The sequence below is a fragment of the Ochotona curzoniae genome, unplaced genomic scaffold, assembly GCF_017591425.1.
Source record: "Ochotona curzoniae isolate NIBS_2020 unplaced genomic scaffold, NIBS_Ocur_1.0 scaffold_4505, whole genome shotgun sequence".
Lineage (NCBI taxonomy): Eukaryota > Metazoa > Chordata > Mammalia > Lagomorpha > Ochotonidae > Ochotona > Ochotona curzoniae.
Window position 1 is genome coordinate 32,826,058 of NW_024467118.1, and position 16,486 is coordinate 32,842,543.

General features: G+C 41.0%; 1 protein-coding gene across 3 annotated transcripts in view; it reads right to left on the reverse strand.

Moving 5' to 3' along the window:
* The window catches only part of ELP3 (elongator acetyltransferase complex subunit 3), a 98,106-nt gene that overhangs the window by 43,888 nt on the left and 37,732 nt on the right, over window positions 1-16,486 (reverse strand). For all 3 annotated transcript variants that reach the window (XM_040966453.1, XM_040966454.1, XM_040966452.1), the window contains one exon: window positions 9,782-9,975. In XM_040966453.1, the coding sequence (XP_040822387.1) occupies window positions 9,782-9,975 (194 nt within the window). The remainder of the gene's footprint in view (window positions 1-9,781; window positions 9,976-16,486) is intronic.

Consider the following 16,486-nt stretch of genomic DNA (forward strand, 5'->3'; position numbering starts at 1 on the left):
TAATTCTATAGAAAAGGCTGCTGTATGTGTAAGCTACTCTATGAAACAACCTGGAATATATAAATAGTTTATCACAATATTCTAGAACTTCAAAATTTATGTGAGATTTTTTTAAAGATTTTATTGGAAAGCCAGATATACAATGAGGAGGAGGGGACAGAGAGAGGAAAGATCTGTCCGCTGATTCACTCCCCGAGTAGAGGCTTCAATGGCTGGAGCTGAGCCAACCTGAAGCCAAGAGCCCAGAGCCTCTTTCGGGTCTCCCATGTGGGCGCTGGGTCCCAAGGCTTTGGGTCATCCTCAACTGCTTTCCCAGGCCACAAGCAGGGAGCTGGATGGGAAGCGAGGCCGTGGGATTAGAACCAGACCCCGGCACATGCAAGGCGAGGACTTTAACCACTAGGGTATCGTGCCACGCCCCAAAATTTATGTTAGATTTCTAACTGCATAAACATGCTATGTCCATTTAAGCAGGAATTAGCTATTTTTAGGCTTCTCAATTTGAATCATCTAGTCTAACTTTCTTTGAAGAGAGATGATACACGAAATATTCACTTTTCTATTTTAACAGGTAATATTTCAAGCTTAGAGGTGCTAATATTTGCAGTTTGCTCATCAAAAACCTTCCAAAGTGAGGTCTATAGCTTTTTTTATGTCTGAAATTTCTCACGCTTCAGAAGCATGTTTTGGTTGCAAATTGGTATTCCTATTCTGACACTTCACAGTGATTTTAATATCACATCAAGGCAGACAGCTGTCAAATAGCCCGAAGGCAGCAGCAGTTTAATGTAGTTTTGCCATGCATCTGGGCACAGCTCTACATTTAATCACTGCAACCTTCAGGGCTCAAATACAGGCTCTTGTATTAGGATGCTGCTTCAGAAAAATGATTTCAGCCAGAAAAATGAAAAATGTAAAATAGTTACAAAAGGACCAGGCAGGGTGGGGAAAATAATTATACACATCAAGTGATCTATTGGCAAGACATGATTTAAATAAAGTATGAAACACTGTCCTCTTGCGCAGATTGTCTTTCTTTTCTAGGTTCCTCCTTCTGATATTTACCTTAAAAATACTTCCCAAGGAAACAGTGGGGGGAGGAGAGGAGGAACAGGGAGGGTGGAAGGGGAAATCCCAGAGCCTATGGAACTGCATCATGAAAGCTAAAAATGGGAAAAAAAAAGTTCCTGATTCCTGAAAGCTTCTCAATGTACTCCTAAGTTCAGCCTCACTAGTCAACACTAAGTGTGCAGGTCTTTCAGAAAGGGTGTGAAAATGGAATTAAAGGAAAGGTTTCTTTTGGTGAAAATCTCGTGAGATCCATGCAGTTTTTTAAAATATATATTTCAATGAACCCTTTGAAGATCCTTCATATGTGCTGAGTTCTGTATTTTTTTTTTACATCAAGGAACTATATCTTTTAAAGGCCACTGCCAATGAACTTTTTGAAGCATGGCTTGTATATTGCCAGTAATGGGTAGAAGCTCCCACAGGTGAACCTCCACAGGAAAGGCAGATTTTATAAAGAGACAGAAATATGACATGTCTGATTTTACTTACTAAGATATAAAACAAAACCCTACTGACTGGAGCAGGCTGGCTTGCACTCCCGAGGGGAAGTTTCTTTCCGGCAAGGAAGCAGATTATCTCGGCAACAGAGCAGCCTTTCTGGCTACACGTTCGGACCATCGGCGGCTTTCTATATTCTCAGCATTGCTCTCAGACTTGAAGACTGAAGCTAGAAGAAATGTTGGGTGAAAACCCTACAGCTTCTCTTTGCCTGAATCGGGCTTCTCAGATACTTTGGTCTAAACACTCAGCTTTTTCTTGCTCACATTTGTGCATGTTTAAGCTATCTGTAAATACCTTCCTTAGCACTTTCATTTCAAACTGCACATTTCTTTCAGAAAGCTTAAACACACCAAATTCTAGCTATATGTGAATATGGATTTTTTTAAAATTATTTTCATTTGAAAGGTAGTTTTTTAATAGAGAAGAAGAAGAAACAGAGAGAAACATATTCTGTCTGCTAGTTCACTCCCTCAGGTGGCTATAATGGCTGAACTGGGTTGATCTGAAGCCAGGAGCCAGGAGCTTCCTCCAGGTCTCCCATGTGGGTATAGGGTTCCAAGGCTTTGAACACCCTCCACTGCTTTTCTAGGCCTCAAGAAGTGAGCTAGATGGGAATTGAAGAAGCCGAGACATGAACTGATGCCCATATGGGATCCCAGTGATGGAAGGTGAGGACTTTAGCTACTAGGCTAACATGCCGGGCCCAGTCAATACAAATTTTAAGACACCATGAGATGTAACAAATCTAAGGTCTTTAAACAAAGATAGGAAGCTGCTTCAGTGCAACACATCCAACAGAAAGTGAATGGCAGGTGTACTGTATGAACATGGCATTTTGGTTTTTCAGTCTCCTACATTTACTCAGTTGAGAGGACAGAAATCAAAATGAGGTAACATTTACAAACTTCTGAGCTATTTCAATAAAAAGGATTACTGCTCCAATCCAATTCCATGACCAGCAAATTAAGCATTAATAGACAACTGATGGAAGAAGGAACACAAGCAATAGTTACAAGGGGAAAAAGATAATGCTAACTAGTAAAGTACAAATCAAATTAAAGGGACACCCTATTTTGCTTCATTTAAATTAGAAGCAGGAAAACTATTCTTCCTCTTTCCTATATTAAAAGTTTTAATTGACAAATAATTATTGTTTATATTTATAAGGTTCAGTATGGCGCTTCTATCACGGAATGACAGAATCAAGGATTTTACCCTCAAACATCTATGTATATTGTGTGTGATAAGAACTTTTCACATCTCTCTCCAGAGTGGGGGCGTTTAGCCCAGCAGATAAGGCCCTGATGAAGATACTGAATCTTGTAAGAGTATCTGGAGAGAGCATGCCTAGTTTCTGTATGTGGCTCCTGTTTCTGACTCGTTTCCTGCTACTGCGGACTCTGAAGCAGCAGAAAATGGTTCAAGTTAACTGGCTTCCTGCCCCCACCAGGTGAGTCCCAGACTGAGTTCCTGGCTCCTGGCTTTACTTCTTTAAAAGATTTATTTATTTTTATTGCAAAGTCAGATATACAGAGAGGAAGATCTTCCATCAGATGATTCACTCCCCAACTGACTACAATGGCCAGGGCTACAACAATCCGAAGCCATGAGCCAGGAACTTCTTCCTGATCTCCCACGCGGGTGCAGTGTCCCAAGGAATGGGCCATCCTCCACTGCTTTCCCAGGCCACAAGCAGGGAGCTGGATGGGAAGTGGAGCTGCCGGGACTAGAATCGGTGCCCATATGGGATCCTGGTGTGTTCAAGGTGAGGACCTTAGCTGCTAGGCCACCACGCCGGGTCCCCTGGCTTTATGTCATCTCAACCCTGGCCTTTGTAAGATTTTGGGGAATAAGCCAGTGAATGGCAGCTCTCAGTGTGTGTGTGTGTGTGTGTGTGTGTGTGTGTGTGTGTGTGTGTGCGTGTACACGTATGTACGTTATTTTAAAAAATGCAATGCATATGGTTAATCAGTCACCCAACTGTGGAAGAGAACACCAGAACTTAATTCCCACAACACTTAATTTAGTACCCACTGACCGATCTCTCCAAGCTCTCCTACACTTGCCTCAATTCCCCATCCCCCATTTTACTCTGTACTGCTCTAAGATCAGCTTTTTTAGATCGCACAAATTAGTGAATTCAATGGCTATATTTGTCTCTCTGTACTCCTGGATTATTTCCCATATTTTTAACAAAGAGTGGAAAACAAGAAAGCATATTTGGCAGTTTACACACTGCTATAAAAATGATTTTCAATTTTACAGAGGAGTTTTGGGAAAAACAATGTAAGTCTGTTTTAAACATATGTATTCATATTCACACATATTTAAGCATATATCTATATAAATAGATCTATATTCACACACACACACATTATTCAAAGCAGCATCAATAGCTTGGCAGTTTTTCCTCATACAAATAAAATACTGTATTGCTGGAAATAAGGAAGACAACACACATTCTGGAGAATTAGTAGCACCCTACTAATTCTGTTGGAAACAAAATCTAAAATCACAAGGTTACAAAAGAAAAGGCGTTGGTATCATTGACAGGTGGTACAAACAGGACACACTACACTGAGCAGTAAATGAAATCTGGTGAAAATGCACTACCTAAGCATAGTACAAGCTTAGACTGGAATTTCAGAGATTAGTGAGAACAAATGCAAGTTGCAATATTAAAGAAATCTGGATCCTCTGGCATCTTATCTGCAGGGAATTTGTTCTAAGACCCTTCACCCCTGCAGAAAATAATTGTGGACAGTCAAGTCCTTTATATAAAATGACTTATTTGCATGAAAACCTACACACATCCTCTAATATACTGTAAACTATCCCTAGGTACTTAAAGTATCTAATTCAATGTGAACGCTATATAGAAAATATGATATTGTTTATGAAATAATGACAAAGAAAAATAAAACCTACATGCATTCAGCAGATAAAAATCATTTTTCTCAAATATTTTCTTTCCAAAAAAGATTTATTTTTATTTGAAACAGACTTTTACAGAGACAGAAGGAAAGATACAGAGAAGCTCTTCTCTCTGCTGATTCACTTCTCAAACAACCGCAATGGCCAGAGCTGGGCTAAAGCTGGGAGCCAGGAGCTTCTTTCAGGTCCCCCACGTGGGTTCAGGGCCCAAAGATTTGAGTCATTCTCTGCTGCCTCCCAGGCCATAAGCTAGGAGCTAGATTTGGAAGTGGAGAAGCAGGGACACAAACCAGCAACTATACGGGATTTCAGCACCAGCACAAAGAGAATTAGCCTGTTAAACCACTATGCTGGTCCCATCTTGAATATTCTCACTCTGTGACTGCCTGAATCCATAAATGTGAAGCCTACAAATACAGACACCTGACTGTATACAGTCAGACATGGGAGCAAGAACTAGCCGCAGCAGTGAAGACGCTACTTATAACGCTCACACCCCCTGCAGGAGTACCTGGTTTAAATCCTGGATCCTTGATGCAGTGCGGCTGCTGGCAGCGCCCTCCCCGCTTCCCTTTATCCCTTCCCCAGATATAAGGAAAAGAAAAAAAAACAAAAAACAAAACAAAAAACTGGAAGCAATTGTTTCATCTACTTTTCCCCATACCTTGACCCCTCCTACCCTAATTAGTGGTCCACATAGGCATACATCCTTCTCAACTATGTAAACATCATCAAGAATAAAATAAGTTTATTTATATATATATATATATTTTTTTTTTTAAAGCAAATTCTGACTTTTCTGGTTCTAATATAGCTTCCTGCTAATGTGCACTTTGAAAAGCAACAGATAATAGCCCGGGCACTTGATCTCTGCTATCCATGTAGGAGATCTGAACTGCCAGGCTTCTGGCTTTGGCTGGGGAATGAACCAATTGAGCAATCAGCTGTCTGTCTCACAAAAACTTTAAAAATTAGAAAATAAGTAAATAAGATTTGTAAAAGTCAAAATATAGTAAGCATGAATGAATTCTTAGGCAGGTAAGCCACAGTAACACTTCAGAAATATCCAATGGAAAACAAAGCAACAATGGACTTTAAGAAATTCTTATCATGCTCTCCAAAACATGCTTTACTGAATTCTAGTTCACAGTAAGCTAGCTACATTTGAAATCATGAATTCTAATGAAAATTTTCATAACAAAAATGGTTATATTAAAAGCATCAAACAAGTATGATAAAGATTTCAGTCTCTGTACTAAAAAAATCTAGCAATGACCACATTCAAAATTAAGTATATCATCAGATCCAATGCATGAAAATGTACCATCATGGCAACAACCCAGGTAACACTTTTCAACAGTGGCATTTACTATGTTGGCAACTTAGTCATAACCATCTTCAAACAGTAAACTGTCCTCAGACTCAACAAGAATATTACTAATTCCTCATTTTAAGCGATTTCGCCACAATCTTGCCTTGCAGTATCCCACTAGCTTTTAACTCACCTATATTATTTGTGAAGTGTCACTTTAGAAAACCTCAAGCCTACATCCATCTGTACAACTCCTCCCTCACAAATCCTTTGGAGATTAGACTTGCTGTTCTTGTTTTCTCCAAGTCCTTATTTTCTCAGTTGGTGGTAGGCCAGAATAATGACCCACAGTGGTATTTTTTAAAGTCTGTAAAATTAAGTTTTTAATGTTACAGCAATGTCTCTGCAGCTTTTGACTCAAGGGTTACAGCAGTAAGAAATCTCCAGCTGAAAACAAAAGCAGGAGAGTGCACATTCTACATCCGCCTGCCTCTGGATGCACATCATGTTGCTGTGCGTAAGACGACCACAGTGTCTCTGGATGTGAACCTGAAACCTCGATTCTGTAATATCTGCTGCCTTGCTGCACTGCTGATAGAACCAGCTTCACAGACCTTTGGCTGCCTGTGTCAGCTAAATGCAAATGATCCTTTTCTTTTGTTAATGCTGTTTATTTTATCTTTGTTTCCCTCTACATTATTTAAAAATTTTTGAAACAATTTCAAAATCACAAGGAAAAGTCTGAAGTGTGGTCAAATAATCACCTTTTTGAACTGTTTCAATCCAAGGTGTGAACAAGATGTCTCGACATTCACGATATTTCTGAGTATTGCACACATTCTCTTACATGAACACAATACAATCACTGAAATTTAGAAATTAACATGGATACATTATTATTAGGTAATTTTACACCCCAATCAATTTTTTCCAGCACCCCAACAAGAAAAAGGAGCTAGTTCAGGCCTAAAGGCCTAACTAACTCCATTCTTGATCCTGATACTTTCAAGATTATGGGCCAGTTTGTGTTCCCCAATATGGGTTTGTCTAACAGTTCCACCTCATGATGAGATTCAGATTATGGAGTTTTGGATGACTAACAGAGGTGATGCTCCACTGGTGGAAGGCGCTGTGGTTTGTACTATTATTGAAAACCTTCCCTTTGATCAGCCACTAGGCTTTTCCATAGTCATTTACTCTTTCCCATCTTGTGGTTAATATGCTGTGGGGAGATTTTCTGAAATGGTGTAAACTGGATTTTAGCTACACTGGTAAGCAATAAGCATCTAGTGGGTCACATTCGATGAAGTCAGCACCAGTTATTAAATACTGAGTAATCACCCCAGAGAAAATACAGTGGCAGATATCTGAGTGCTTCTGGTCACAGTATTTTGTCAGTATTTTTGCCCCCGTGAGTACCCACACTGGCTGGCCTCAGGTAACATCTTTTGAATTGTTCCAGAAAGATTGAAAGGGATGACCAATACAGAACCTGGTTTCACATGTGTTTGTTTAAAGACACCTGATTTAGTGTGCATTATGGATTCATTAACACTGAACTCATGGCAATGGCTCTGTGATAGAAGCCTTGATGAGGCCCATTCAACACATGCATTTTCTCCAGAGTGGACATCACAACTTTCTGTACTTAAAACACAGTTCTTTCAGCACTTTCAGCAGTATGCTGGGTGGTGGAGGTGCATCTTAAAGTCAATCCACAACAAACTGCATAGTATTTTTTTTTTTAAATTCAATAAGCAAAATGCAAAAAGGACACTCTATAGAAGAACAGAAAAAGAAGGCACAGCATCACTGTGTTTGACCTCAGCTAGGAACATGTCAGGTGACCGGAATTTTTCATGTCTGAGAATGGCTGCAAAAATTTCTCAAGTTCTGAGTCACAAACATTTCAGTGGGTAAGGAAATTTGAAAAAATACAGAAGCTGACAAGTAGGACTGACTGTAAATATGATGTTCCAGACTAACATTCACACTTTGTTATTCTAATATATGTGTGTATATGTGTATTCACTGGTTACATTATAATCTGTTCGTATCAATATGAATTTTGATATTTAAATTGTCCCATATCTGGCCAGTGGAAGCCCTTCAAGCTGGCTTCAGTATCTATCTTGAATATTTCCTTATATTCTGGCACAAAAAGCTGTAATAGCTGTGGGGGCAGGTACTGAGCATAGTGGGTAACACTGTGATTAAGAATGAGGCACGCACATTCCACATTGGTTTGCTGTGCTTAAGTCCTAGCTCCACTCCTGATGCTGGCTTCCTGTTAATGTGCACCACAGACAATGGTAGCTGTGGTTCCAGCGCTCTGGTCCTACTACCATGCTGTTGTTGTGGGCATTTAGGGAGTGAATCAAAGGATGAAGATCTCTGCTCTGTCTGTCTGCCTCTCAAATAACTAAGTTTTTAAATTTTAAAAAATTAAAAGAAGTTTAAAGTTCATCTTGTACCTTCCCTGGACCAGGCCTGCAACAAGCCATTTTGTCCAAGAAGTCATGGTTCCTTTCAGTGGAGAAGTATATTTAGAAAATAAGAACTGGAAATTGGTTTGCTCACTGCTACAAAACATACATATGTACTACAATTATATCTGTTATTATTTATCACATGTACATTTACATTTATAGATACACGTGCATGTTAAAAACCATAATTTCACACCACTATCGTCTATTTCCAATACCACAGCATTCAGCTACACATCTTTCCCCCTCTGTCACACTGGTAACTGTCTTCTCAGACAGAAACCAGCATTCATTACCTTGAACACATCCACTTATTAGAACAACCCTGACGAGTTAACCAGTCTGCTACTGTGGGGCCATATTCTCTGCAGTCTGCCCTGTCCACCACACTTTCCTTGGCTCTGACATTGGTACCAAATCAGCCTTCTGGGGAATGAATGCTCTGTTCATCACATTTGGGCTTTAAATTCCTCTAATGAATGACTTTCCCAACCTGTGCTCTGGGCCCCTGTGAGTACCCACATTGGCAATCATGATCCTACAGGTAAGCTAAGGATTTCCAAACTGTGAGAAATCAAAATACGGTGGTTCAAGTATGACATAAATGTCCCTCGAATTTTAAGAAAATTCTCCATATTTCTCATAATTTTCCTTAAGTAATTAATTCTGCTTGCTTTCAGTATTCACTATTTAAATCTCTATCAACACATTTTCATGCTCAGTGGAATACTAGTTACAATAGCTGACTGCACATATATTTTCATCAGCTTTAACTCTAAATGGGTCGTTTTGAGAGTGGTGAGGTTATGTTCTAATGACTGGCAAGTACAATAATGGCCGTGTTAACATAAGAGGGATAAATGTAACTTTGTCATTGCTAAACTTTTTCCTCACTATTGTTTCCATTTAAAAAACAAACAAGCCCTCAGGTTGCCAAGGAGATCTTACTTTTTCTCTCCTAGGAAGAAAGTAGCCCAGATTATTTTCATTTTCTTTATACTTTTAGGAAAATGACACACTTTCCACAAATTTACATAAATATCTGTGCAGAATGACTGTGGCCATCCTTTGCTTTTCTTCTGGAGGACCGAAGACAGGGCTAAGACCCAGGGCTACGCTTGCTCCTCACACACCCACGCCTGCACCCAGCCTGCAGTGGCCCTGGAAGAGGCATTCCTGACAGGAGATCACAAGCTCCTCAGCAGCAAGCACCACGCCCACTTGCTGCCCTGCCTGCATCTCCAGGCTCATGAGCAACAGCACAGACAAATAACCGACAACACTGACAAAATGGTTGGAACATGCTGTTCCTTCATTTCCATCCCTTTGTATTTACAGATAGCTCTCCAAGCATCTCATTTTAGTAATAATCAATTAAACCTCCTCAATATGAAATTGGGTCTTTTCCCCTGAGACATGGTAAACAGATAAGAATAGCCTTCAATTATTTCTGGAATAAAAGACAACACACTACCTCTGCACTCGGTACACTCGAGTCCAGGGAGGCACGAGGGCGAGGATCCGAGCCACCAACTCTATTAGGTCACTGGGAGAATAACTCTTGTATCTGCCTGACTTCCAAAGCTCATACAGCCCAGTTCCACGGATCACCAGAGTAGGGTAGAGTTTCAAGCCATCAGGACGAAAAGCAGGGTTCTCAAAAAACTCCTGTAAACAAAGAACAGAAAATCCCTCTCCATCAATCACACAGATTACCCATGGTGCAGTCCTAATCCTGAGCCAGCTTTGCTGGCAACCCCAGCAGGCCCAGCTACTTTTTCTGTCAAAGGAAAGGTACATTGATAGAACACAGCTAACTACACAGCCTCGGTGGAACACCGCAAGGCCTTCCGTAATCCTGCCCGTCTGTTGGTGCCCTCTCATCCTTTGCATCCATCACCACCTTGCCTACCTCCTTATGCAAAGGCAACTTCTTTAGCCTGGAAACTTCCTATACCAACCCAATCTGTAGCTCTCAGCTTGAATGCTACTTTTTCAGAGAGGCCGGCCTTCCAGATTTTCAAATACAACTTGTTTCACTCTAAAAACATGTCACCATTGGCAGTAGCATCTGCCAGCATGAGTGTGGGCTGGATTGAGTTAGGCCTCAATGTCCATTGATGTGTAAGAGATTCTGAACAGGATGTGGGACAGACTGGACCAGTCAGCTGCACATACTGGCAAGCTCAAGAACCGGAGCTGGAGGCAGGTTTGGTGGGGTCACTGGGGGTGACTCGAAATAGGCCACAGCTCCGACTAGTTATATGTGTCGGCAGAAAGCATAATGGGCTGGGCCGCAGCATCCATTGCTTTACATAGGAGATGGGGCTGGAGATAGAACTGATCCAGCAATTGCAACTATGGGAGCTAGATTAGAAATGAAGCAGCTGGAAGATGAACTGGCCACCCATATAAGATGCCAGAGCTGCAGATGGATGATTGGCTGGATAAGCCTCCACAATGGCCCCCAAAACCCTTTTTCTTTTAATTTTACTTTTCCACAAACTTTTTGAAGTATATTCCTATTTCCTCCTTAATATGATCACACAATTTATTCAATGTTTGCTTTCACCTCCATACCATATACTCCCTTAATAACAGAATAAATTAATTGGTGGAACTTTTTTCTAAAATTTGTGACAGGTCAGTGTTGTGACACATCAAGTTAAGCCGCTGTCTCCCATTTCAGTGTCAGTTCACATACTTGCTGCTCCATTTCTAACCCAATTCTTTGCTAATGTGCCTGGAGAAACAGCGGAAGCTGGCCCAAGTGCTTCGAGCTCCATACCCATGTAGGAGACACAGGTGGAATCCCAGGCTCCTGGGTTGAGCCTGGGCCAGCCCCAGCTGTTACAGTCATTTTTGGAGTCCCCAGAGGATAAATGATTCATCTTGGTATTTCTCTCTATATACATAACTCTGATTTTAACATAAACAAATAAACAAGCAAATTCTGAAAATAGGAGTAATGGGAACGGCACTGTGGAATAGTGGGTAGAGCTATCATCTGTAATGCTGGTATCCTATCTGGGCATTAGTTTGAGCCCTGGCTGCTCCACTTCCAATCCATCTACTTGCTGTTGTGCCTAGTGAAGCAGCAGGTGCCCAAGTGCTTGTGTCCCTGCACCCATGCTGGAGACCTGGCAGAAGCTCTGGACTCCTGATTCTACCTGGCCCATCCTCTACTATGTGGACATTTCTAGAGTGAACCAGTGAATAGGAAGATCTCCCTCTCTCTCTGCTTTCCAAAGAAACAAACGAAAAATTTTAAAGTTATGACAGAAATAAAGAAAATCAAAAGAAAAAAAGTTGTCTGATGATCACCTGTCTTTTTTGAGCCTACAATGTTCACTCTATGCCACTTACTGAACAGGTTTAACGATCCTGGGTGTGACCTTTTTGTTCTCAGGCTAAATGGCACCATCCCTAACCCAGGCCCACACTGCTCATTGTTATCTGGACACCGAGCAGTAAATCCAATGCACTGACTCTGGGGACAGCTATTTCTTGTACTCTATCATCACAGCTGGTTGCCTTATTTTTTTAAGATGCAGCAAGAAGACACCAGACATTCTCTTTTCCATGACTTCATGCTGATAATCTGCTCTAATTTTCATTTCACAAGATATGTATTGAAGGAATGAAGGTGGACTCACAGCTTCCTCTCGCTGTACAATGGCATTAGGATCCATCTAGCATATAGTACTATATCTTACAAAATGTAAAAATGATTTTTATCTCTTGCTACATTATTCTTGCAGAACTTTCCATTGTTTAACCAGCTTTTCAAAGAAATGTAATTAGACTTTTCGATCACTCTCACTGATTTCTAACCATTCTTAAATGTTATATTCTTTGTGCATGATTTGGTCTTGGAGACATTCTTCTGTAATTGTGTTATTGTTTCAATAACATATACAATTTAAAGATTAACCATGCCTTTGATATAAATTTTCAAGTGAAAAAACTGTGAAGTCCCTATAAAAGGAGATTTCCAGTGAAAGGCCAGGTTAGTCACACCACAGAGTCCCAGAACGGCTCCTGGATCAAAAGTACGGGCAGGATGCAAAACAGATGGAAATAAAAAAACCAGGCAACTGGATTGGTCTCTATTCAGAGATTTATCCCTTATTTCTTACCCTTCCCACCTAAACAGATACAGTTTATCCAGTGGAGGAGCTGGAGTGCTTCCACGCACAAAGGGAGGACTGCTCCCTGGAGGCAAGCAGAAAATGTCCTAGGACTTACTCAAGCTAACCACCCCAAATCAGGAAACTGGAAAAGTCCTCTCTGGAGAGGTTCAAGACACTATTGGCAATTCCCTCAAGAAAGGAGAAGACTGTATGACACCAACATTGCTCAGGGAAGCAGAGCAGGAGCCACAGGGTGCCATCTGGCCTTTCATTCCCAAGCTCTTTAGGCATCATCATTGGCTAAGGATCACCAACAACTTGGGGGAAGCCTGGAAGATGACAGGCAGACCAAGAGGGAGAAAAGTCTCTTCAAGGAAACCAGGCACTGCAGAAGGGGAAATAAACACATAACCCTGTAACTAATTCCTTCAGAGAGGCAAGAAAAAAGATACTATATACATAAAACAAGAACAGGATGCAGCAGAAAGCTGAACCAGAAAAGAAAAAATTTTTGAAGTTAAAATGAAAAAAGTTAACAGAAATATTTGAAGATAAAATTAACAAAAGAATAAAAAACATTAAGAAAACAGAAAAACAGAAAGTTACATGATCAGTCTAGATCCTACATTTGCTTAAGAGAAAGAGCACAGATTATAGAAGAGGAAAATTATAGTACAAGAAAACTTCCCAAGTGACAGGATATTTAATGCCCAACATTCACTAACAATGACTTAATAAGATGTAACACTACCGGGGAGAATCAAGATAGTGGAATAAGGTAAGGACACGTTTAAACAGAGAAATATTAGCCGGTGTGAAGCGCAGAGGGTACATTCCAGCAAATAGGAGAGGACAGACAGAACAACAGCAGAGAGTACCTGGAGACTGACAGACACAGGAATGCAGCAAAAACAACGGAGCAGTGTTGCAGTGACTGATAATCCAGTAGCATTCAGCAAGTGGTAATCTGAACTCCACCTGCAACAGGTGGGAAGGTCCAGAGGTGGGAGCTATCTATTCAGCTATCTATTCATGGGAGCTCCAGAGGTGAACCCAGACAAAGAACTGCCCATCCTGTTGGTCTATTTGATTTGACCAGGAGCAGAGACAGAGCAGCAGATCCCAGACCGACAGTGTGGGAACAGGGTAGATTTCACAGCCCTGTCTGCTCCCTAGAGCCATATCAGGTGCCATTTTGTTTAAGGAGGCAAGGGCTATGAGGCAGGACTGCATATGCACTAATCTGCAAGTAAATTCATTTCTGACTCAGTGAACTGCAACAAGATGGCATGCTACAGCTTCCACCCAAGACAGGTCCAGGTAGCCTTCAGACCTGACAGCCAGCAGATCAAGAACTCCAGTAATGGCATATCAGGCTCCATTTCCTATGATGTGGCAAAGAATTTTAGACTGTAGGGGACAACGGTGAGCTGTGCATGTACTGAGCTTGGCGAGAACTGAATCAGTGGAATGCACTGATTCCACATAGGAAAATAATAGCGATAATGGCATTGTACCAGTCAAAATAGGTCTGTGTAGCCCTCAGATCTAACAGCCAACAGGTTCTGGCAAAATCAGAACCAATAATAACCTAGTTATATAGGGCACCTAGTGTCTCCCTAATCCTGGGATCTACTCCAACCGGAAGTGGGAGAAAGGTTGTACAGACAACAGTGCAGCCTCAGCACGGTATCATAGGAGGTGGAGACTGGTGAGTCAGGAGCTGGGGCTGCAGAGACCACGGTGGAAATCTAACATAAGAACCCAGACCTAGAACTTGCTGGAGAGTGGCACAAGTGATTGAGAACAAAGAGCCGTGTGCCAACTGCAGTAAGTAAAATCAAACTGTAGACCAGTGGGTGACACAGCTTGGACACCTGCCTCAAGGAAAAGAGTCTGATAACCAGAGGTACAACGACCAAAAGCAAAAGAAGAGACAGAGGCACATTGAATATTACTGAAGACTCCCTTGCAAAGAAACAAAGCCCTTTGCCAATTTCAAAGTTGACTGAGGGAGACACTGAGAAAATGGGGGATTTCTAAAGCGACACGTTAGTCATTCAACAGTATGTTATCTAACTTCATGGTGTTGCAAGTTCCTATTTTTTTTCTTTCTATTGTTGATTTTGTTTTGTGGCTTTTCATTTAAGGGAATGTATAGTAACTGTGTAATGGAGACTATCATATCCAGTGGCATGTTGTTCAACTTCGTGGCATTGTAAATTTCTTTTTTTTTTTTCCTGTTGTTGGTTTTATTTTGTGGCCTTTCATTTGGAGGGATTTACAGTGACTGTGTAGTAGAGACTGACATGTCCAGATGTGAGGATACGGTACAGTGTGCATCTCTACTTCCAGATCAAAGATGGACTCCCAGTCAAACAGTTGGATGTGTCTTAACAATGGGATGTTGGACTCTCTGCCACTGTCCATGCCTGTAACAATGGACTTACGACTGATTATGAGGAATTATGCTGTTATAATGCTTTGGGGAGGTGGGAGGGAAATCCTAGGGCCTATGGAACTGTATCATAAAATGACAATATGATAAAAATAGTAAGAAGAAAAGATCCAACCCAGGAAAGCATAGAAGCCTTCAAGGAAAAAAACCTGTAGGAGGCACTGTAAATGACAGGTCCAGTTTGGGGCTAGACGGTAGGAACTCTAGGAATTAGGTCTCTAGACTGAGAAACTGATAGGTACATCTGATAAGGTAGGCACTGAGAGGGTTTTAATACTGAGTAGTATATGTGAGATTTATAGGTACATACAATACTTAGAAAACAGGCTATTCAAGACATGTTCCTATTGTACTTGGAAAAGATGCACATTTACATACTTAATGTGTTATATAGCTCAATGTGAATAGTAATGTATATAGAAATCAGAATGTAACAGCTGGAGTTGTTGTATGGTACGTATGAGTGCTGGTTTGAATCCTGGCTGTTCCTCTTTCGATCCAGCTCCCTTCTAATGCACCTGAAACAGCAGTGAAAGATAGTCTAAGTACTTGCATTCCTGCACTCATGTGGGAGCCGCAGATGGAGCTTCGGGCTTCTTGTGTTTGCCTATACCTAGCCAAAGCCACTGTGGCAATTTTGTAGAGTGAGCCAGCAGACAGAGGTGTTTGTTTGTCTGAACTTCCTTTCAAACAATTTTTAAAAATGGATATACTGACAAGTATCTAAAAACTGTGATATGAACTACTGAGATGAATGAGGCAAATTTTTTAAAAATTAAATATTCAACTATTATATTAGTTAAGACAAATGAATCTAAAACTGATAAATCAAGAAATGGCAATCTAAGCAAAGGCTTAGTATAGAGATAAGTACTGGAAAAAAACAGCTACAAGAGTTGAAAATGGCAGAGGACTGCTGCTTTTCATATCTCTTTAGAACTACTGGGTTTTCAAATACTAAATTCAACAGACATAACTCTGCTAGCAATGTTATTAGCACATCTGAATTGACTGGGAAGGTAGCAGGGTGACTTGCTGAGAAGTTGTTTATGATCAAGAGAGCTGAGGAATGCTTGGACTGAGAGTGAGACCAGTGGATGAAGAGAAGAACTGCTCTCTAACAGTCAGGAAAGTGATTGACTGGACTTCCTGCTGGATGTGCCGCAGGATGCAAGGGAACAATAACAGCGGCAGCTAGTAGTTAGTGGGCAGATTCCTAGGTGTTTTCCACCCATGGTCTCAGGTGACCTGTTAACCAGCCTCAAGGAATGGAAGAGGGAACCAGCCAAAGAACAAAGCAGTCAAGGAGCCTGGACTCAGGCAAAGCATGGTATTGCTCCAGAAGCTGAGCAGTTTCTACTTCCTTCTGGATTTCTGGTTAGAAAGATTAGTTGGACAGTGGGACTACCAAGCATGATAGGAAACAAGAAAGGAAGAAGCCATTGTTGTGGATATGCTTATATGGCCTTATTAAGTCTGAGGTACCTGCCATCTAGTGCTAGGTGAGAAGTATTAGTTAACCGATCTTAGGAACTTAACCTCACAGGCTGGAGACAGAAATTTGAGACTCACCGAAGTGGTAAGCCAG